General features: G+C 44.1%; 1 protein-coding gene across 1 annotated transcript; it reads left to right on the forward strand.

Annotated features, from left to right (window-relative positions):
• The first annotated feature begins 1,602 nt into the window (after positions 1–1,602).
• HOGA1 (4-hydroxy-2-oxoglutarate aldolase 1) lies at positions 1,603–23,153 on the forward strand. Its single transcript, XM_069978899.1, has 8 exons — positions 1,603–1,708; positions 1,853–2,115; positions 3,827–3,955; positions 6,565–6,692; positions 6,826–6,960; positions 9,971–10,067; positions 17,001–17,134; positions 22,915–23,153. Exons 2-8 carry the CDS (start codon positions 1,902–1,904, stop codon positions 23,062–23,064), a joined length of 987 nt encoding a protein of 328 aa, XP_069835000.1. The 5' UTR covers positions 1,603–1,708; positions 1,853–1,901; the 3' UTR covers positions 23,065–23,153.
• The last annotated feature ends 623 nt before the right edge of the window (positions 23,154–23,776 follow it).

Consider the following 23,776-nt stretch of genomic DNA (forward strand, 5'->3'; position numbering starts at 1 on the left):
ATCAAGCATCTGTTATCTTTGAAGTTGAGCCCCACAATAAGGCTCTGATCCTCTCTGCAGTTTAGCATCATTTACTTGTGTTACTGCATCATTTTTGTGAATACACTGCAGTACTGCAATGACACTCCAACATGTGTGAACATAGCCCTAATTTCACTGCACACTTCTGCACAATTAGAGAAATCAGTGCAGCAGCTGCTTCTGGCTGGTCAGAGATGGTGAATCACTCAGGGGATTGGGGGATCCAGCCAAGCCTCCTGGGAGATCACGCCCTGCCCCCTGTCTGCATCATCAGCCTGTGCTCAGCAAACACACACAATGTGAGACAGAGGCATGGAAAATTTGTCTCCTAAGGGGGGAAAGCAGAAGGAGCAGGAGACAATGTGGATTTGCACAGAGGCCATTTTTCTTCACTTCCTGGATGTCTATCAGCTACCAGTGTGGCAGAACCGTACAGATATGGTAATACATTGTATAGACACATATATTTAGCTTTTAATGTACTTTTAATAGAAAACAAGTTTTCCTTATCCAGAGTTCCCCTTTAAGCTCTCAGCCCAAGTCTTGTCAGTCAAGTCCAAAGTGGGTTATCAAGGCAAAAGTCTACTGTGTATCACTTTATCAAGTATTCCTGCAGTAAAGAAGAGTTTATTTATTGTAATGGGACTCTGTGATTCTTATCGGAGCACCTACACAGTAATTGCACCATCCTTGGGTCATCTCCTCTTTCTGTGGGTGGCAGTACTGATAGTCTGGGTGTGTGAGAACTCCACTTCGGACCACTGTGATAAACGCCCAAGGGACCATCAATGTATATATCCATGTTTTCTTGGCAGCCCTAGGGTGGCATCCAACTTCTGTAGCGGTAGGGAATCAAATGCTGAGCATTCAAGTTCAGAGAACGTTGCCGAACCCGAACATATTGCAGGTTTGCTTAACACATGTATTAAAGGGGTTATCCAGTGCTACAAAAACATGGCCACTTTTGCACCACTCTTGTCTCCAGATTGGGTGGGGTTTGAAACTCAGTTCCATGTAAGTAAATGGAGCTTAATTGCAAACCACACCTGACCTGGAGACAAGAGAGGGAAAAAAGTGGCCATGTTTTTGTTGCGCTAGATAACCCCTTTAAGTGATTGCAGATATAGGTCATTACTTTTAGGGAATCTAATGCAGGTAGCAGGCAGCACCTACTGTGTATGCTGCAGGTTTGGCTCCCGAGCCATAATGTCTCCATGAATTGCTGCAGTTCTGAAGGCCAAAAGAGGTCCAAGAGGTACTGGAGTCTCTAATAAAGTGATGCTGCTAGGTTGGGTTATTACATCTGTGATCAAGCCAGGACAGCCGGCCATTATACAGGTACTAAAATGCATCCTTTTTCCAACTTTATATTCAGTTTGGGCTTCAAGACGATAGATTTTTCTTCTCCTAAAACAATATAACACACTGTCAGGACAGCGAAGAAGTTATTGCTGCTGATGTACTGGGCTTACATAGGACTGCCTACACTGGATACCATGGTAGCCGCTTAGAATCTGTAATCAGGATTGTGCTTATGAAGTGTTTAAACCCTACATTTCCCAGAATGCATTGCATCAACACGTGACGTGCATGCACTGAAGCAGAAGGGGGCTGTAGGGAGATGTGACGCCTAATGTGGCAGATTTGAAGGCTTGTAGAAAGGCCTGAGCACCAGGCAGCTGTGACGGTATGTATTATAAGTGAGCGGCACTAAGCGGCCATGTTTGCAGTCCTGTGTCAGTCAGCAGGCCTGACGCTGTGCTTGTTTGTATCATGTCTTGAGAAACACACAGTCCCCTGTGATCCTGCTTTAATGATTAACTCCTTCCAGGCATGTCAGACAGCTGGGCCGACACTCACTGAGGATCACTGCTCCAGGCATGCTGCTCAGACCTCTGCTCATGCTCTCTATCAGGGGGGTCCACAATGCTGGGACCCCCAGGGCTGTGCACAAGCTTGTCAACACTACAAAGCCAGCCCTGGACATCTCAGGCATTTACCCTCCCATATCTACCCCCTTCAATGACCGGGAACAGGTGGACTATGACAAGCTGGCGGAGAACCTGCAGAAGTACTCAAGCATCCCACTCAGAGGTGCGTACAGCGGGGCCTGTGCCATGAGGCCTGGAGTAGGATACACTGCAATGCAACATGTACTCTTATCTACTTCTTCTCACATATGCATGAGCTGATGGGCAAACTATTTATTTCAATGGGGAGAAGGGAATAAGCTGCTGCCAGAAGTGTTTGCTGGAGGTACAAAGGACCAGGTCATCATTTGTAGCTGCAGGCTATATTATGTTGGTGCGAAAACTAGACTTAAAGGGGTTGGCCACTTTATAGTAAAATTGTTTTGTGTGTAGTATAACTGTATTCACATTACTTACTAACAACAGCTTCCTCTGTGTCTCATAGAGCTAAAATCAGATTCCCCTCCTCCAGGCTGTATTGCCCTTCTCTGTGGTCAGTCTGTCCATAAGATGGCAGACATGGAGGAGCATGTGACCATACCCCGCCCCCAGTGTCCTTCATAGGTTTATACAGGCTCATTGGTGGACACTGGGGGGGGCGTGGCATTGTCACATGCTCCTCCATGTCAGCCATCTTATGGACAGACTTACCACAGAGCTATGATGGTGCTGCTGTAGAGGTGACTGAGCCCGCTTCTGTACCATTGTATGCCACTTATTTCATACAACGACATAAAGAGAATGGAGGAGATTTATCAACCCTTAGGCAGTAGTGCTGTTGCCCATAGCAACCAAACAGATTCCAGCTTTCATTTTTAAAGAGACTGCTGCAAAGTGAAAGCTGGAATCTGATTGGTTGCTATGGGCAACAAAGGACAATCTCCCCCATTGTGTTTGTGCATATCCAAAGAAGCCTGTAAGGCAGCCAATAAAAGCCTCAGGGCCCTGTACTAAGGGGCCCCACAGCCTTCATGAACAGCTATACAGGGTCAGGGCCAGGGTGCATGATACATTAAAGGGATTATCAGAATTATAAAAACATAGCTGTTTTCTTCTAGAAACAGCGCCACTCTTGTGTACAGTTTGTGTGTGGTATTGCAGCTCAGGCTATGACCTATGAACACAGCGCCACATGTGTACACGACAAGTACTGCAGCTCATTCAAATGAATGGGGCTGAAGAGGACACTGGTGTCAAACTTGTTGCTCTCAATCTGTTGCAAAACTACAATTCCCATCATGCCTGGACAGCCAAAGCTTACGCTTTGGCTGTCCAGACATGATGGGAATTGTAGTTTTGCAGCAGCTGGTGGGCCGCAAGTTTGGCAAATGTGATTTAAAGTATAGATATACTAGAATAGCAACCGGCCATAATGTGCTTCATCACCATCATTATTATGAATGTATGAAAGCTGAGAATGTTATATCATAATACCCGCTGACATAACACGGCTATGATCCCTCTGCAGTATTAGGTATTGCCTAATGGGGTCGTGCTGACACATGAGGAATTAGCAGGGTGGCATTATCACATTATCACTTTGCATAAGCATAAATAAGATTAGGGCCAAATTTCATGCAAGCGATTTATGATATTGGTCTCTTTATAAATTGGTTGTACAGGATTAAAAAAACATGGCTAAAAACAGCTTGGACTCATTCGCTTTAATAGAACCAAGCTGCAATACCATACACAAACTGAGCAGACGAGTGGCGCTGTTTATGACAGAAGGCAGCCAGGTTGTGCTAATCCTGGATAGCCCCTTTAAATGGGTTGTATAGGATTATAAAAAAAGTATATTTCCACACCATAATAGCCATGTTTCCATTCTGCAGGCATAGTTGTACAAGGATCCAATGGAGAATATGCTTATCTGAGCAGAGAGGAGAGACTGGAGGTGGTGCACAGGGTCCGCCAGAAGCTTCCCAAGGAGAAGCTTCTTATTGCAGGATCAGGATGTGAATGTATGTATGACATAACCTACAACCCCAGTGTAACATATACCCCATAAATGCTAAAAACAGCTGTGAACATAGAGCACTGATCTATCTGGAAGGGAAGGGGGAAGGGGAGGTGCAAAGACACGGCCCTTATATTCTTATATATAACCACTCAAACATAGGACTCTATAGTGTTGTACACTGTACTTCTGTAGCATTGCAAACCATAGTATCAGCCATATTGGCTACAGTGCTCTGATAGTATGGCCACAATGCTAACAGTGCCCTCAAAAATGCTCCCGACAGTGCCCTCCACAATACCTCCTCACAGTGCCAACCACAGAACCCCCAATGGCAGTACCAGCCTCTGTACTCCCTAATGACGTTGCCAGACTCATTACCCCCCGTGACTGTGCCAGCCTCAGTACTCCCCCAATGACGGTGCCCACCACAAAACTCCCAATAATGCCAGCCTCATTACTCCCCCAATGACGGGGCCCTCCACTGAACTCCCAATGACGGTGCCAGCCACTGTTCATACAGTTTAAGGCTATGTTCACACTACGTAAAACTACGACCGTAGTTCTCGCCGCAGAACTACGGCTGTAGTTTTGAGGGGTGGAACATAGCCTTATTTTCAAAGTGTACACACATCGTATGCGCTCCGGCCGAGATTCCATCCGGCGCCGGAAAAAACTGACATGCCAGTTTTCTGCGGCCGGAATTCAGTGAATTCTGGACTCAGAAAGACCTGTCAGTTCACACAGTGAAGCAAGCGGCTCCAGCTATGGGAAGCTCTGATGCGGGCGCGCGCTGATGCGCCCCCATTAGAGCTCCGTGGCCGGAAAGATCACTTAAGTACCGGCCGGGATGATCCGGGCTGAGACCGGCCGTTCCGTGACCTGGCCGGGGTCACGGAACGGCCAGGTGTTCACGTAGTGTGAACATAGCCTAAAGTAGGAACTGTGGTGTTCCCTACCTACCCATTTTTCTGTCCCTTAAAGGGGTGCTCCGGCGGGGGGGCACTTTTTTGGGGGGACCGGGGAGGAGGTGGCTGAAATAAGATGTCCACTTACCTCCCCGGTTCCAGCGGCGGGTCCCGCATCACGGCGCTCCGGTCCCCGGTTCCCGGCCGCTTCCGGGTGTCTGACACGGGCCCGAGACGTGACGTCTCAGGTCCGCTCAGCCACTCAGTGAAGGAGGCGGGGTCCGTTTGAAGTCCGCTCGGATCCCGCCTCCTTCACTGAGTGGCTGAGCGGCCCTGAGACGTAGCGTCTCGGGCTGCGTCAGACACCAGGAAGCGAACGGGGACCGGAGCGCCGTGATGCAGGACCCGCCGCTGGAACTGGGGAGGTAAGTGGACGCCTTTTATTTCAGCCACCTCCTCCCCGGTCCCCCCAAAAAAGTGCCCCCACGCTGGAGCACCCCTTTAACATGGTCCAAATAAAAAAAAATACATCGCACGACTAGTGTTTTACCAGCTATTTGCTGACTAATCACATGTGGGCTATATGTCACAGCAAGAATAAATTTCACTGAAGGGTTGCACATTGCGTCTACATTATCCTGGTTGGATGAGGAATGTACTGTCCTGACTGATGAGTCAAAGTTGTCAACACCGACCAGAGAGTCAACATTATTCCAGACAGCTGCAGAAACTAATGTCCATTATCTCTGGGGGTCAAATTTTATCCCCATTCTTCAATGGCTGCACAGTTTAAACCTTTCCTAGTTCTTTTCTTTCTGCTCACATAGCACCTTGCAAAGCCAGAGCATCAGTAACCCCCTTCTCCCATCTATATATCATCCATAGTACTGTACTGTGGAGATCATCCACAGCCAGTCCAAAAATTACCTTTTATAAAACAATGATCTTTGTATTGCTTGGTTTTAGGTCCTTTTCCATTACTGCCTAAATATTGGCAAAAAAACAAAACAAAAGGTGCAACAGAGTGTACCATGTCGCCAACATTAAGGTGTCCTCAGAGACATGGTCCCTACTCTAGCATTTTCACACTAGCAATGGCCTCTCCTGGGCTGAATAAGCCTACAACTGGGCAGATAGGAGCCAAATGATCTCTTTTATAGCACCCTTGGGACATGGGTCCCAAGCCACAAGCAGCGTGCAACCTGCAATGTGAACAGAGTCATAGATGTGCTGCCAATTCTCTTTTTTTCTGTTGAATGTGGGGTGTGTGGCTACCTCCTGTTGGCTTGCACTCCACCCATGTCCCAAGGCTGCTATAAAAGAGATCATTTGGCTCCTATCTGCCCAGTTGTAGGCTTATTCAGCCCAGGAGAGGCCATTGCTAGTGTGAAAATGCTAGAGTAAGGACCATGTCTCGAGGACGCCTTAACGTGGCGAGATGGTACACTCTGATCAAATAGTTTGCTAAGATCCTCACTTTTTAATATCTACAGAGTAGTTGTTTACCGTGTGTATGCTGGGAGGAGTATATATGGTGAGCCTCTGCACCTTCTGTTTTTTTTTTGCCTGTACTTAAACCACAAGCAGCATGCAACCTGCAGTGTGAACAGAGTCATAGATGTGCTGCCAATTTTTTCTTTTTACTGCCTTAATACTGTTCGCTTTATGTTATTTTATGTTATATATAAACATGTACTATTTCAAGCCACTCAGGCCACCATAGAGATGAGCCGTCAGATGGGGGAGGCCGGAGCAGAAGCCGTTCTTGTGGTTACACCATGCTACTATCGAGGCAGAATGACCAGCTCTGCCCTGATCCATCACTACACTAAGGTAATCTTATATCCAGGGGTCTAACTAGGATTCATAGCAAAGTTTCCAATAATATGGAGAATAGTGACTGGGGTTTACATGAGGGCAGGTATGTTCCTGGCTCCTCAGGCTTTATCATATTTCTTAACTTTAGGTTGCAGACTCCTCTCCTGTGCCTGTTATCTTATACAGTGTCCCAGGGAACACCGGGCTGGACCTGCCTGTGGATGCTGTTGTTGCTTTGGCCGAACATCCAAATATCATCGGTATCAAGGACAGTGGAGGAGATGTAAGTCATTAACTGCATGAAAATTTTATTCCTCTGTATAAATGCCAGATGACGTATCTGGATGTTCCCAGGGGTAGGATTAACATTTTAACATCTTGTTCCCTACTTGGTTGACTCAATTAGGAAACACAGAAAGACCCAGCAGAGGCCATCTGGGACAGGGATCAAGTGAGCCAGGCGCAGGTGTATACGTCAGGTGAAGCAGTGCATAGGAGTGAGGGTTTGTCGACGATCACTAATACACTATGCAATCTTGGACCAAAAATAAAAAAATATTTATTCAGACAATGTGTTTCGGTCCTGAGGAAGGCCCTGACTTAATATAGGACCGAAATGCGTTGTCTGATTAAAGAGTTTTTTATTTTTGGTCCAAGATTGCATAGTGTATTGGTGATCGGCGATAAGCGCTCACTCCTATGCACTGCTACACCTGATGTCTACACCTGTGGCTGGCTCACTTGAAGGGTATCCCTGTCCCAGATGGCCTCTGCTGGGTCTTTCTGTGTTTCCTTATTGCTTCTTTCCTCGATTTGGCTGTAAATGACCCGGAGCTGGCTGCGGTTGAAGCTGGAGTGATTGATAGAGTTGTGCCTATCATTTGCACAACTCATCCAGGTGAGCGTATACTTACCCTCTTCTTATCCTCACTCCCTTTGCTTTACATGTATTACTGCACTAGAAGGCGCCCCTTTTCTCCTTTTTCTTTCCTAATTGGTTGACTAAAATATTCATCTGACGGTGTTGCGCAAAGCAAAAAGATATCTTTCTGTTATAAAACAATTGAAATTTTCTAAATACTGTATGTTACACATTGGAATAATGCAGGAACCAAGCACAATATATAAACACCAAATAAGAATAAATAAGTACAATTTCTAAGCTCAGTGCCAAAGCTAAGCTTAGCACATGCATATGGTACCAGAACCATGCTCAGTAGATATATTCAGCACAACAGAACCAAGCTCTGTATACACAGTATTGGGGCCTAGTTTAGTATACTGTATGTTACTCTCACTAGTACCAAAACTAGGTTCATTACATAAGTACATGCTCCAAGATCCAAGCTTAGTATATACTGTACCAGAACCAAGCTCAGTACATATAGCACTTGCCAAATGGTGGGCCAGGCACCAGGGTTTTCCAGTGCCTGCAATGTCTGTGTTTACAGTTTAATGAGTACTCCGGGAATGTATTTTTTGATATATGATCTGAGTTGCATACAAAATAATAAACATCCTATTCTCTCCTATTCTATGCTTCCTTGGTGGTCCTCCTGTCGTGACCCTTTAAGTCACAGATACAAATGAAGTCAGGATGAAATTCTTATTGAATGATTAAGATCCATTTGATCCCTTGTTCTCAGAGGAGTAAACTACCTCCTATAGTAATCTGGTAACAGCTTACCAGTCCTCTATTTATTCAGAACACATGGACGGTTGACCCAACTGAGCATTTATGTGTTTGGAGGGATCGGGAGAGACAGACCCCAGTAGACAATGCAGCTAATTAGGCTCAATGATTATGAGTCTGTGGAGCAGAGCAAAAGAACAGGTACAGCCAGTGACCTACATATGAGTTTGGTCTAGCACTGCACTTTAAGCTTGCCGTAACTCTGCAGTGATAAGTTTATGAGGTAAAAATTCTTCCTTGTCTATAAACAGTAAAGTGTTAAAGGACAAACAGCCTAAAACAGACGGCGCTCATGAGTAGAGGCTATTAACATGCTCCGAAATATTCTCTGACATCCATTGCGGAAATATCATACCGTACCTGTACAATGGCGTCACCTAATAAGACGCCAATGGAACACGTCCCTGATCTACAGTGACCATCAATCTCGGGGATTTATTTTTGTGCCTCATTCTCTTTTTCCAGGGTTGAAAAGCTTCTCCCGTCCTCTTCAATTTTGCATGTCATTGTTACTTATATCAAGAAACCAACATAGTAGTCTGAACAAAGTCGTATGAAGGCGCCAAATTTACCGATTTGTTTCTTTTCTCTTTTTCACCAAAAATTTTGGATGTGCATGTATGCCGGCCCTTGCGGAAAGCAAGAAATGTATCTAGCATGCCTATTGAGTGACACTGAATATATCATGCCACATGCACATGGTAAAATTGTCACACTGTACATCATTGGAAAGTTGAAGCCTTTTTAGACATGGCTTTCATCCAAGGGATATTTGTACCACTTACGGACGTCCTTATGTTTAGAGAAGTCTTTTAGCACCCTGTTATAGTACTGGTATACTATTGCTTGGGACTCTAAGTCTGCAAGCATCATCTATAAAGACTAGAGATGAGCGAACCGGGTTCGGGTTCGAGTCGATCCGAACCCGAACGTTCGGTATTTGATTAGCTGGGGCTGCTGAAGTTGGATAAAGCTCTAAGGTTGTCTGGGAAACATGGATACAGCCAATGACTATATCCATGTTTTCCACATAGCCTTAGGGCTTTGTCCAAGTTCATCAGCCACCGCTAATCAAATGCCGAAAGTTCGGGTTCGGATGGACTCGAGCATGCTCCAAGTTTGCTCATCTTTAATAAAGACAAATGGGTCATAGAACAGGGATAGGGAACCTTGTTGCAAAACTACAATTCCCATCATGCCTGGACAGCCAAAGCCGAAGCCGAAAATCAATGGTTCCTTATCTCTATCATGTAAGAAGCCAATAGAGTAAAGAGCTCTACCAGTAGGTCATCTACCCCATTATCGGCTTTATATGGGGTCACCCAATGTTGGTTGCTAGAGAAAACCATGAAGGGGCTATGTCTGTAGCTTCTCATAGGGATGGCAAGAGATAGACCCCCCAACAATGACCTCATTAAGGATTCTTAATGGGTCACCTAATTCTGAGTGGGTCTTGTATTAACCGTGGGTCCATAGGAAGTCTCTTTACCCATAATCCACCGCTCACTGTAAAACAAGAAGCTACATATAGGTCAGCGATGAGGTGACACCTGTGTTTATTCTAAGCAATAACATCAGGGTTTTTCTATTTATACCCTAGATCACACGTATGGGACTTATTATTCACAAAACACAGCATTTGGGCTTCCAGGTGTTATCTGGATCTGCAGGCTTCCTCCTGGCTGGATATACGATTGGTAAGTACCAGAAACTGAGTTATAATAGCTACGATGGTGACTAGAGATGAGCACAACTTCAGCATGCTCAAGTGGCTGAAGAAGTTGGATGCAGCCCTAGGGAGTCCTGAAAAACAAGGCTACAGCCTATGGTTGTAGCCATGTTTTCCAGGCAGTTTTAGGGCTGCTTCCAACTTCTTCAGCCACTGGTAGTCAAATGCCACACGGGTTCGGATGTTGTGCTTATCCCCAGCAGCGTAACTGCCACCGTAGCAGCCATAGCGGCTGCTGCGGGGCCCACTGCATCAGGGGGCCCGGTTGCCCATTCCTGCAATACACTGGGCCCCCCTGAGCCGTCATCATTTGCAGCACCCGGTGGCCGAGCAAGACTCCTAGGTGCTGTAAATGTCCATCTAACTGTAAGCACTCTTGACGAGCACTTGCAGTTTAATGTTAATGGTTATGACTACACTTGACAGGTTTGTGGTCAGCTGGGAGGGGCCCAATAAAAAACTTGCTATGGGGCCCAGCCATTTCTAGTTACACCCCTGCTCATCTCTAATGGTAATGTGACACATGGGGAGCTGAATCAAATAGGATATTACTAGTGAAAAAAGAGAAGGGCTTCGCGGCAGCACAAAGTATTTCAGGAGAGGTCTGATCATGTTTTTGGAAGAAGTGCCTGAGTTGAATGTGGTGGTGGTGGTGGTCAGTGATGTCCCGCAAGGAGAGTTAAGGTTAAAAAGAGGGAAATATGGCTAGGTAATGGAAAGAGACAGATCCCCCAGCAATACAATGTGTTTTAGGAGAGGGGTATGTTGACTTCCCAGACCATAAAGCAAACGTTGCAAGGATTCTATCAAACTAGGGATCAATATCTATATTATGAGATGCTACAAATGGAATCCAATTTTTTTTCTACAAAATATCATTGGTTTATTCTGGGATCTGCAGTTTCCCATAAAACTAGGGCAGAATCAAACCTGCAAAGTATAAAATTTCCTAATAGAATTTGCAATCGCAAGTAGGCTTGGAAACTGCGTTGTCTTCAGGGAATAACACGCCGTACATCACCTGCCTCCCTCGCTCTTCACAACATTTAGCCATATGGTGATTTTCTCACACTTATTACTTTTCTACCTTGTAGAAGCTCGACGTTATCAAAAAAAATTTACAGCATTTCTTTTTTTTCTTAATAACATATGGAAGCTGTCAACTGAGGGTCACGTAGGGTGAAGGAACTTTATCTCAGATGTTTTGGGATCTGTTAACTTCCCTGGTGATTCTGGGATTCTACAAGAGAAACCTGAGGACCCTTGTGCAAAAACAGCTTGTGGGTCCCCTCCACCAGCAAACCTGAAACTTACATCTTACTATAGTTTAAAGGGGTATTCCACTCAAATATAACTTTTGATATGTTGCTGTCCATGATGAGACTAACAATTCCTTCTATGCTTGTTACTATATATTTAGTCTCCTTCCCCCAGATCACATCTGCTGCTTTCTGTTAAAAACACAAAAATCTGTGTGTGAGCTTTTCTGTCTCCCCTTAACCCCTCCCCTCCCAGGTGGCTGATGTAAACAAGTCCCTGGCAGGCTTTATCTGCAACATTGTAGCTTTTTTGTCAAAGTCAAGTTGCTTATGAACTCACTGTGATTAATCCTCCCAGCATTAAAAAGAAGATACAATGTTGCAGAAAAAGCCAGCCAGAGACTTGTTTACATCAGCTGTCTCAGAAGGGAGGGAGAGGAGGGGGAGACAGAGAGAAATGCTCACACACAGATTTTTGTGTCTTCAGCATAAAGCAGCAGCTGAGAACTGGAGGAAGGAGACTGAATAGATAATAACAAGTATGGAATAAATTGTTAGTCTCACCATGGGCAGCAACATATAAAAAGTTATGTTTGAGTGGAATCAGGTATGAGAACCCTCCAGCTCCAATCCCCATCATGCCTGGACAGCCGTACCTAAAGCTTTTCTTTTTCTTTTTTTACTGATTTATGTTAGGGCAGCGAGGCCCCATTATCATTTTTTTTTTTTTTAAGTTGCTGATTTTGACTGTGGCCAGTGGTGTAATGTGGTGGTGGACCTTCCAAATCTTTCCCCTGAAGATGTCAGAAGAGAGAAGCGTCAGGCATGTTGGATTTCAACATTTGGCTGATCGCTGTCACATGGTGGGGATCAGAGAATACACTGGAGGTAGTTTGGGAGTTGAAGTGTGATGTATTCATGAGAAGAATGCTCTCATCAACCACAGTGCTGCTGTGTGATCCGGCATTCTTCTCTCTATCGGAGACACAAACAGTGGGATGCCAGATCACACAGCAGCACTGATGGTAAGTAAGTATCGCTTAAGCGTACTCGAAACTGACAGCATGGATATATGCATCCATACCCATACCCGTATCTTTCAGACATTCCTGGCACATCATGTGGAATATCCCTTTAATTCACCTCCCACAATGCCGTTTTACTGAAAAAGTTTTACAACTTTTCACAGATGATATATGACCTTGAAATAGTCATTCAGGTCTGATGCCTCTAAAATCTAATGCTTAAAATATCTGGTTGGACATTTGCATTTCATGTAAATGTGTAATATCTGATGCTGGCGGGATACAGAGATAGAAAAGCGGCCTGCTGCTCTGGAACTCGCAAGCCGAGGCATAAACCGCCCTGAATATGGAGAAGGGGAATGGAGCAGATCTCGCCTCCAGGAGCATTAAAAGCCTTTCACAGCTAGAGTCTCCAGCACCAAAACCTTGATGTTACCCTGACACTGCTGCAAATAGCACAACTCCATCTCCCCCATTATAAGAATGGCATTGTATAAGTGTGTGACCCCCACCTCTCCAACTCCGGGCAAGTGATCTGCACGGATTCCAGGAGACACAATGTCAGATGAACATGTGGGCATGCTATCCGTGGAATGGAATCCGTGTAGTCATTTTCACAGCTTGTAAGTATCAGGGTCACCTCTATGGTACTAACAGCGTCAGGAAACGCTTACTATGAGATGGCTCCAGCATGTCAGGCCCTCTAGGTTCTCACATTCATCTGGAGTTACAATAATGAGAGGATGTTACAACTATGAAATGTGAAAATTACCCAGATAGGAGGCGGTATTATAGTAGTTATATTCTTGTATATAGGAGGCAGTATTATAGTAGTTATATTCTTGTATATAGGAGGCAGTATTATAGTAGTTATATTCTTGTATATAGGAGCAGTATTATAGTAGTTATATTCTTGTATATAGGAGCAGTATTATAGTAGTTATATTCTTGTATATAGGGGGCAGTATTATAGTAGTTATATTCTTGTATATAGGAGCAGTATTATAACAGTTATATTCTTGTATATAGGAGGCAGTATTATAGTAGTTATATTCCTGTATATAGGAGCAGTATTATAGTAGTTATATTCTTGTATATAGGAGCAGTATTATAGTAGTTATATTCATCTATATAGGGGGCAGTATTATAGTAGTTATGCAAAACACGAACTGGAGAGAATGGAACCGCTGCACATCCCATCTATGGCTGATACTAATGCCACTAGGCCTATATTAAAAATCAACACCAGAGTGTCTGTATATGAATTGATCAAGCCATATTGCCCCGTGTACCACCGCGCAGGTCCTCTGGTCCACACGGGTCCCTACGCTAACTCCACACCGTGTCGGGCAGTGACCGCCAACCCCGCAAAGCGTGCACGTGCAGGGAAGGGAGGCAATGGTAAGTGTAATACCATATCCATACTTGTGTCGTTTGGGGGCAGCCTTCCCCGCCGGTGGTGCTGGCTGGGTTTTGGTGGGGCTTTTTGGGTCTGGTCCTGTGACATTGGGGTTGCAGGGCCGTTCCATGGCCTCCCTTCCCTGCACGTGCACGCTTTGCGGGGTTGGCGGTCGCTGACCGACACGGTGTGGAGTTAGCGTAGGGACCCGTGTGGACCAGAGGACCTGCGCGGTGGTACACGGGGCAATATGGCTTGATCAATTCATATACAGACACTCTGGTGTTGATTTTTAATATAGGCCTAGCGGCATTAGTATCAGCCATAGATGGGATGTGCAGCGGTTCCATTCTCTCCAGTTCGCGATTATAGTAGTTATATTCCTGTATATAGGAGCAGTATTATAGTAGTTATATTCTTGTATATAGGAGGCAGTATTATAGTAGTTATATTCTTGTATATAGGAGCAGTATTATGGTAGTTATATTCCTGTATATAGGAGCAGTATTATAGTAGTTATATTCCTGTATATAGGAGCAGTATTATAGTAGTTATATTCCTGTATATTGGAGCAGTATTATAGTAGTTATATTCCTGTATATAGGAGCAGTATTATAGTAGTTATAGTCTTGTATATAGGAGGCAGTATTATAGTAGTTATATTCTTGTATATAGGAGCAGTATTATAGTAGTTATATTCCTATATATAGGAGCAGTATTATAGTAGTTATATTCCTGTATATAGGAGCAGTATTATAGTAGGTATAGTCTTGTATATAGGAGTAATATTATAGTAGTTATATTCCTGTATATAGCAGGCAGTGTTATAGTATTTATATTTTTGTACATAGGGGGCAGTATTATAGGGGGATTATTATAGTAGTTATATTATTGTACATAGGGGGCAGTATTATAGGGGGATTATTATAGTAGTTATATTCTTGTGCATAGGGGGGCAGTATTATAGTAGTTATATTCCTGTATATAGGAGCAGTATTATAGTAGTTATATTCTTGTGCATAGGAGGCAGTATTATAGTAGTTATATTCTTGTACATAGTTACAGCTTTGGGGACTATCCCATCTCCCTCTAATAACCCTGTAGCATTTGCACTGTTTGCCTCTATGCCACATTTGCCCTTGTCTGACCATATAGATGAGGCTGCAGTGTTCTCGTGTGCTGTATATTACATTGTCTGCTTTTCTTGCAGAAGCTGTCGATAAACTTTGTGAGATCTCCACATGGAGTTAAACTATTTGCTCTGCTCCCTGTACAATCACTCTGAAATCCACAAGGCTGGCCCTTCAGCCCTGCAGTTATGTCTAATGAAGCGGAGCTAATGATCAGCTCATCTTCTGCAGAATATCATCACTTCTGTTATGTTCAGACAGACACTAATAATACCGCCATAATACAGACTCCATTAACTGCATAGTAAATTTTTAAAAGCATTGTGTAGGTTTCAGCAATTTACATGACGTAGATTTCACTAAAAGTCAATAATGCATTTTTCAGGTTATTACAGAACATTGCTGTTTCATGGCTCAGAATTTGCATTTGGCTCAGTGACTTCTCCATTGGCTACAATAACATCTTCAGGTCATTTCTTCATCTTGAGGTTTTCTCAAGCTGTGTTTTAAAGGGACAATAGAGGTAATTAGAGAATTGTCCAGGACTAGAGAAACAGGATCAGTAATGTAATGTATGTACACAGTGACCTCACCAGCAGAATAGTGAGTGCAGCTCTGGAGTATAATACAGGATGTAACTCAGGATCAGTACAGGATCAGTAATGTAATGTATGCACGCTGTGACTCCACCCGCAGAATAGTGAGTGCAGCTCTGGAGTATAATACAATATGTAACTCAGGATCAGTACAGGATAAGTAATGTAATGTATGTACAGAATAGTGAGTGCAGCTCTGGAGTATAAGCATGTAACGCCCGGAGTAGTGGATCCACTGGACCGGCACCAGCGATGGCACAAACCTCACCAGGGAGCGGAGTCTAAGGGGCCGCTGGTTTTCACCAGAGCCCGCCGCAAGGCGGGATGGACTTGCTGCGGCAGGCGACCCCCAGGTCGCTACCCCTGGCTTGGTTGCTGGTGTCGGCAGGCGAGGCGTGGCAGGAGATGGCACAGGCAATAGTCTGCAGATGAGAGAGCACGTGACAGGCTGGACACGGGAACAGGTGGAGTGACAGGGGAACAGGAACCAGGAACAGGGACTTGGGACCAGGTAACGGACAGGACTCAGGAACAGGGACTTGGGACCAGGTAACGGACAGGACACAGGAACAACCGGGAGCTGGGCCAAACGCTATGGGAAGCATGTAGAGGCTCCAACCCAGGGGACAGGGCATGGTGGGATTTATAGGGGAGTGATTAGGTGCAACTACCAATTAGGAGCGCACTGCCCCTTTAAATCTGAGACAGCCGGCGCGCGCGCGCCCTAGGAGGCGGGGACGCGCGCGCCGGCCGGCACAGCGGGAGACAGGAGCGTGGAGAGGTGAGGCGCCCCCCGGGGCCGAGGTGATAGCAGCGCCGGGTCCCCGACTATGGACACCGGCCGCTGCATGGGGCAGGAAGCGGTCGCGGCGGCGGCCCGGAACGCGGGACGCGGCCGCGGCTGTGACAAAGCATCCTATTACACAGAGCGATTTTTAATGATGAACGATAAACGATCGCAAACAAGATTGTTTATCGTTAACCTAAAATTGTTTACCATATTACACAGAGCGATGGTCGTCAGTTACGATCGTTACTATGGTCGTTAGTTACGATCGTTACTATGATCGTTCATTCCTTGTGATCCCAGCAAAACAATGAACAATGTGCAATTACACTGAACGATTAGTGAAAAAGTGCGGAACTTGAGCGAACGAATGTGGAATTCCAGCGAACGATTTACAATAATTTTAGGTTCAAATCTAAATCAACGATCAACGACACACGAACGATATATCAATCGTTGCCTGCAATTACACAGAACGATTATCATTTAAATTTGAACAATATAACGATTTTTCACACGATAATCGTCCTGTGTAATAGGGCCCTAATACAGGATGTAACTCAGGATCAGTGCAGGATAAGTATTGTATTTACACACCAGCAGAATAGTGATTACAGCTCTGGAGTATAATACATAAAGTAATTCTGTACAACTCATTTAATATCCTACTAGCCATATTGTTCTCTCCGTTCTCTCTCTGTGCAGGTGCTGTTGGAGGGGTTTGTGCTCTCGCTAACATCCTTGGGACCCAGCTATGTGAACTGGAGAGACTGTGTGCCAGTGGGCAGTGGCAGGAGGCGAGAAAGCTGCAGTATCGACTAATTGAACCAAATGCTGCTGTGAGTATGATCAGACATGAGCAGAATGTGCAGCCTGAGCAGATTCTCTTCTGTACCTGGTGACCGACCATCCACACGACCAAAAACAATGGTGTCATGAACAAGAATCCTAGACTGCTACCGACTAGATCTCTATAGTCTTTAGGATCCAATAGTGGTTGGGTTTCATTAAAGCCATAGATTTTTTTTGGTCCTCTTCTTACCAACCTGCCCAGCCATGGCACACTTGGTTGTGAATTGCATTTGGACTGATCATATTTTTTTTTTTTTTTTTTACAAAGAACATTGCCTTTCCATAATAGACGTTTAGTTGTCATGCACATTTGATGATGGTCAGCTTAACTTGTTAGCAGGAATGGCCGACCATCTCCTATATACAGGGGTGTAAATATAAGCCATTAATGTTTGATCAGTGTTGGTCTATAATCTAGCACACCAGTCGACCAGCTAAACAAAGGGCTTACAGCAAAGTTCCACATCCCTTCAGTGTTTACCAGACACAGCGCCATACATGTAGTTGTGGCTGTTCCTGGTACTACAGCTCAAAGCAGCTCAGTCCCATAAAAAAGTGAGACCAAGCTGCAATACCTGGTACAGCCACTACTGTATGCATGGCAGTGTCTTCACATAAACCTGCTAGCGCTGCTCCTTCCTTCTGCTGTAGAAGTCAGACCCTGAAATATTCATAAGCCCTCTTAAGTTCAACCTTTCAATATTACAATCTTGTTGAAAAATTATTGTCATTATTCAGTGCCACCAAGGACCTTGTGTAAATAATATGAAAATGTCATCTTTGTTATATTCTGATCCATATATACCAAAATAAAAAAAATAATAAAAAAAAAAAAAAAAAAAATATATATATATATATATATATATATATTATATATAATATATATATATATATATATATATATATATATATATATATATATATATATTATATATATATATATATATATATTTGAAGATTGACCATTCCTCCAATAAAGGAGAAGTCCGGCGAAAATTTTTATTAAGGTTTTGTGTTCCCCCCCAAAAGTTATACGAATCACCAAATGTTTATACAGTGTTTTTTTTCCCTGCACTTACTACTGCATCAAGTCTTCACTTCCTGGATAAAATGGTGATGTCACGACCCGACTCCCAGAGCTGTGCAGGCTGTGGCTGCTGGAGAGGATGATGGCAGGGGGATGCTCAGTGTCCCTCCAGTGCCCTGTGTTCCTCAGTGTCCCCCTGCCATCATCCTCTCCAGCAGCCACGGCCCGCACAGCTCTGGGAGTCGGGACGTGACATCACCATGTTATCCAGGAAGTGACATCATCATTTTATCCAGGAAGTGACATCACCATGTTATCCAGGAAGTGACATCACCATGTTATCCAGGAAGTGAAGCCTTGATGCAGTAGTAAGTGCAGGGAAAAAAGCACTTTATGTGCATTTCCCGTAATAAGTGTATATTGGTGATTACTATATCTTTTGGGGGACAATACAATACTTTAATAAAAATTTTCACCTGACTTCTCCTTTAATAGTAAATGTGAACCCACATCTCCTGTCCTATGGCACAATGGTTTATGACTCCTACAATCTCAGACCTGTATATCTGATGCTTGGTAGAAAATACCAGACAGAACTTCTCCTAGAACCAGTGCGGAGCCCAGTTGGCAGCACAGCTGGCATGTCTTTAAGTAATGAGATGTGCAGCTGTCCTGCTGGCCACCGGCCAGGTAACATAATGTAGCCGGAGAGTATTTCCAAGGGAGGTATGGCAAACCTGCCAGGGTCATTGAGTCTGCGAGAAGGTAAGAAAGAGCCAGAAGAGGGATGAGTAATTACAGTACAGAATAGCTCTCTCCATGTTTTATTAGATTCTACGTTATATACAGAATGTTGTGTCCAATTGGAGATTTCTAACATAAATCTTTTTTGAATATATATACATATACATGTGTGTGTGTGTTTGTGTGTGTGTATATATATATATATATATATATATATATATGTGTGTGTTTGTGTGTATATGCGTTTCAAAGTGTTAAAGTGCTAACATATAGAGATGAGCGAACTTTGAGCACATAAATCCTAATCCTGCAGCCTGACCGGTAATTAAATGCTGCATGCTCGGATTCGGACGTGTGTGTTCAACATTCGCTCATCTTTGCTAACAGTATTGTCTTGCGTCTTATTCCTTATGGGTTCTTTATTGCTTTTGGCTATGTCACACAATTGCTATGTCACTCTTTAGGCCCAGATTTAACACAGGATGTAAAATAAGCTGAGACTTCCTGTTCTGTCTGTGATGATAGGGAGGAGCCTGCTGGAAAGTGATTGGTACAGAATTACAGTGAAAGGTGACGCCATCAGAGAAACGAAAGATAAAGCTCACAGCTCTGTGTGAAGTGAGCTTTGCATAGGTCTCAGAGCATGCTTACAAAGGTTTCCCAGTAATAGTCTCTGGAGATGTTCTTTGTGTCCGTGTTGAGGAAGCTTGCTGTAAAGCATTTCACTAAATGCTGCTAACCAAGCACAGGCAAGATGGTTGCCCCATAACAATGTACAAAAATGATTTACAAGCAGAAAATAGAAACAGTAAAAAAGAAAGGGAAAAAAGGTGTTTCTGTATCTGATTAGAAAAATAAATGTAGGTGAGACATTCCATTATCTCTGTAGCACTGTGCATAGGTTTGCAGTAGTAATTGGGTTTGGCTTATATGGTGGATGGGTTTGTCACTGTATAGCCTGATCAAGGATAACTGTCTATGCCCTCCATACACAGCACTAGTGACTCGGACAGCATCCCCAAGTCTAATGCTAACATGCACTAAAATTGACTTTACAGAAGGCTCGGTATCATTAGTGCAGCCTGCAGCAATGCTAGTGATATGTAACTGTGCTAGGACCTGGGCTTGAGCAGCCCTGCAGTTCCCGACATAGCCATTAGCCATTAATGGCAGCAGAGGGGCTGCTGTCATTCAATGTAAAAATAAAGAAACGTAAAAAGAATATTTCCTGTAAGATCCCTTTAGGCCAGGTTCACACTTCGTAAAAAACATGTCCGTATTTCAAATACGCCCGTTGTTATGAAATACGGCCGTGTTTTTTTTTTTTTTTTGTATTGTGAACAGAGCCTTAGGGTGCGTTGACACGTACAGTATCCGCAGCAGATGTGATGGTGCCGATTTGTTCAGTTATTTAGTCAAATCTGCTGCAGATCCTGTACGTGTGAACGCACCCTTACGGTGCGTTCACACCTACAGGATCTGCAGCTGATTTTCTGCAGCAGATTTCATTTAAATAACTGAACTTAGCATCAAATCTGCTGCAGATCCTGTAGGTGTGAACGCACCCTTAAAGTTTATTTGTACTATAAGGACATTGCAATTTTTTTTTCAGTACCTTATCTTCCCCAGTGCAGGGCACGGTCCTGTTTTCAAAATGCTGCCCGGTTCCCTCACTCTACGCCGTTTTCTTCTTGAGCACCGGCCCGCTCTTTACATTGGAGATAGTCCTGAAGCCCCCGGTGTGATGATATCCTCTCTCTTCCCTTGGTGAGGCGGCCAGGCTTGATTCTAATGGAGGCACCAGCGGAGGGAATATTGTGACACTGGGGGAGCCGGACCCATCTCCAGTGCATAGAGCAGGCCAGTGCACAAGAAGGAAACAACCCAGAGCGCGGGAACCAGGTTTATTAGGCAAATATGCCATTATCTGAATTCAAAAAGACTTTCCCCAGGCCCCCCCCCCCTCTCCTCTCTCTCATTCACTGCTCATTAGGAAATCTCGACTCTTTTACATCAGTTGAGTCCTGTCTGTTCTATGAAGAGGGGAGGGGGGAGGAGGGAGATTAGTCGTAAGCAGAGAGCAGAGAACAAAGGATTACATAGCAGGACCTGTGTGAAAGCCGGTATTTAGAGGTCAGAGAGGTCAGTGCTGACTGTCAGAGGATGTAGCCAGTTATGTAGCTGTAAATTAACTCTTTGTTTTCCTGTTTTGGTGCCTCATCTCCCTCCACCCCTCCCCTCTCCATAAGAGAACCATGAAGACAGGGGGGGGAGCTTCAAACTGCTTTTTCATGATAAAAATGCATTTTTCGGCTAATAAACCCAATTACAAAGTTTCTTAAAATCACCTGTACTATTGATTTCTACAAAAAAAAAAATAAATAAATGAAACGACAGTGACACTTTGAAGTGTACCTGTCATTGTAAAAACTTTTGGTCAGGTCAGATTGACATCAAGTTTTGATTAGTCAGGGTCTGGGTGTCCATCAATCATAGGAAAGAGAAGCATGTGGCTGTGCTCTTCACTTTACGTTGTTTCAGTCTCTGTCCAGTTCCAGGATGTGGGCTTCATTATAGGTCTATGGGGCCGTCAGACTCCGACCAATCCTAACTTGTTACGTGTATCTGTTTAGCGATGGGGACTTTTTGATTACCCTCCAAACATATGTTACATAATGGAAGCATCTTGTAACAATGCCGCGTCCGTCATGTGTCAGTGTGTAAGGACAGCTGTTGGCGTGTCATGAATTGTTGTTGAACATGAAGAAGCTCAATTATACGGCACACAGTGCACCCGGAGAATGGACATTATGTGCCCTCCATAGACCTTCACTACAGTCACCCACATGAATTGTTCCGGAGTATTTATAGTGCAGGACTGAATGTAATGATCAGAAGTAACACAAATGTATAAAAGGTCAGCTACACAATGGAAGCCGCACGTTCCATCTCACTTGCACTCGGTTTGGGGAACTTTATCTAATGATCATTTTTAGTTGCACAAACAAAGCTAAGCTGGGAATTGTGCTGGAATCCTGTAACCGGAGCTTGGATGACAATGAAGGGAATGTGTCATCAGAAAATGATCTGTTGTTGATGCTGACACTTCCTGGAGGGCGAACGTTTCAGCATTTGTCTCATTATAATAATAGGCAGGATTACAGGGAGAAGTGACACCACTATATAGATAAGAAGAGATCAGGTCATTCACATTAGGTTATGGTCACAGCTCCCTCTCCATGAACAATGGCATCTGCATAGGTCACAGAGCATGCCTAGAAAACTCTTTGCTAAGGTTTAAAAAGAGGGTCCGGCAGCGTCCATAGTAAGATTCAGTCCAAATTTAATATACATGATCAGGTACAGCAATACATTTTCTCTGGTGTCACATGTCTGACAGTGGGGGCACAGACCGGACGGAGTCTCTTATCCTGTCCAATCAGCTGTATTTTCAAGGGGTAGAAAATAATTACGAGAAACATGAGACCCCAGAGAAAAGTGTTGTCATAGGGTCTGAATACTTAAAGGGGTTATCTGGCACTAGAACATTTTTAACATGTTGCTGCCATAAAAAAAACATAACAAACATGATGTGCTTACCTCTCCCCCAGTGGCCTGTTCTCATGTTGCCGTTGTTCCTGGTGTCTCGGGAGTGACAGTCTGCTCAGCCAATTACTGGCCAGGGTGCTGTCCCGTCTCAGTCAGTGTTTGGCTGATCGGGCTCTCACTCCCAAGACAAGCCCTTCTTGGAAGTACCAGCGGCTACAGACAGTGGAGGACCCCAAGGGAGCGTGGAGAGGTAAGTATAGCATGTTTGTTATGTTTTCTTATATGGCAGTAACATGTTAAAAATGTGCTAGCACCGGATAAACCCTTAATTTTTTAACATTTTGTTCTCACCTTATGTAAATGTGAAAAAATGTACCCAAAGCCTTGTACGTCCCTGATCCATTGATATAGCCGATTTCTCTAATGCTCCTCTTCCTTCTTGTCCAGGTTACGCGTAGGTTTGGGATCCCAGGCTTGAAGCAGGCCATGGAGTGGTTTGGATACCATGGAGGCCATTGCCGCTCGCCCCTTGTACCCCTGACCGAGCAGGAGCTGAAGGAACTGAAGAAGGCTTTTACTAATAATGGATGGCTCTAGCTGTGAGATACAGGGAGGAGAAAATGACAAAGACTTTACCTTGAAATCTACAGTAAATGAAGTGGTGGTAAAATAAACTATACACTGTACATCATGTTGTCTTTATTATGGAGTGTCCATTATACTGTACATTATTGCAGATTTCTGATGCACACCCAATCCGCCATGTCCGAGCATACCCGAGGCAGTGGACCGTAGCTTTGCCCTTGAATGCATTCCCTACAGCAGGTTATATGTCTTCTGGTAGTTTATCACTTTGATAAGTCTGTTCTCCTTGTGTTAGTGACGTCTATAGGCGCTTCCATTGGGATTTCCAAGTGATTTATGTGGGAAAAATAGCTTAGGCTGCAAAAGCAACACAAAAGGGGAGATAAATATAAACTGTTTAGTTCTTGGAGGGTGTAAACTTAAGGGGCCATACATCTTCAATAACTGAGAGGCAAACAATCATTGTGCCATCATTTACCACTCTGGTCCATTGTCCTGGCTGCAGCTTATTTCTCCAAGAACAAAGGGGTCAGGCAGTGATTTTTCCATCACACCTAAACCCTATCTACTGACATTATCTGTTGGTAGACAGTCGGGGAAGCCCCATGCACTTTATACTGATGGACAATCTCCCCCATGTGTGGAGAGAACAGCCAACAAAAGTGTAAAGTGTAAAAGGGAATTTTACGATAGACAATGTAATGGTGTGTTTACACAGACAGAT

This window comes from Dendropsophus ebraccatus, chromosome 8, assembly GCF_027789765.1.
Source record: "Dendropsophus ebraccatus isolate aDenEbr1 chromosome 8, aDenEbr1.pat, whole genome shotgun sequence".
NCBI classification, from domain to species: Eukaryota; Metazoa; Chordata; class Amphibia; order Anura; family Hylidae; genus Dendropsophus; species Dendropsophus ebraccatus.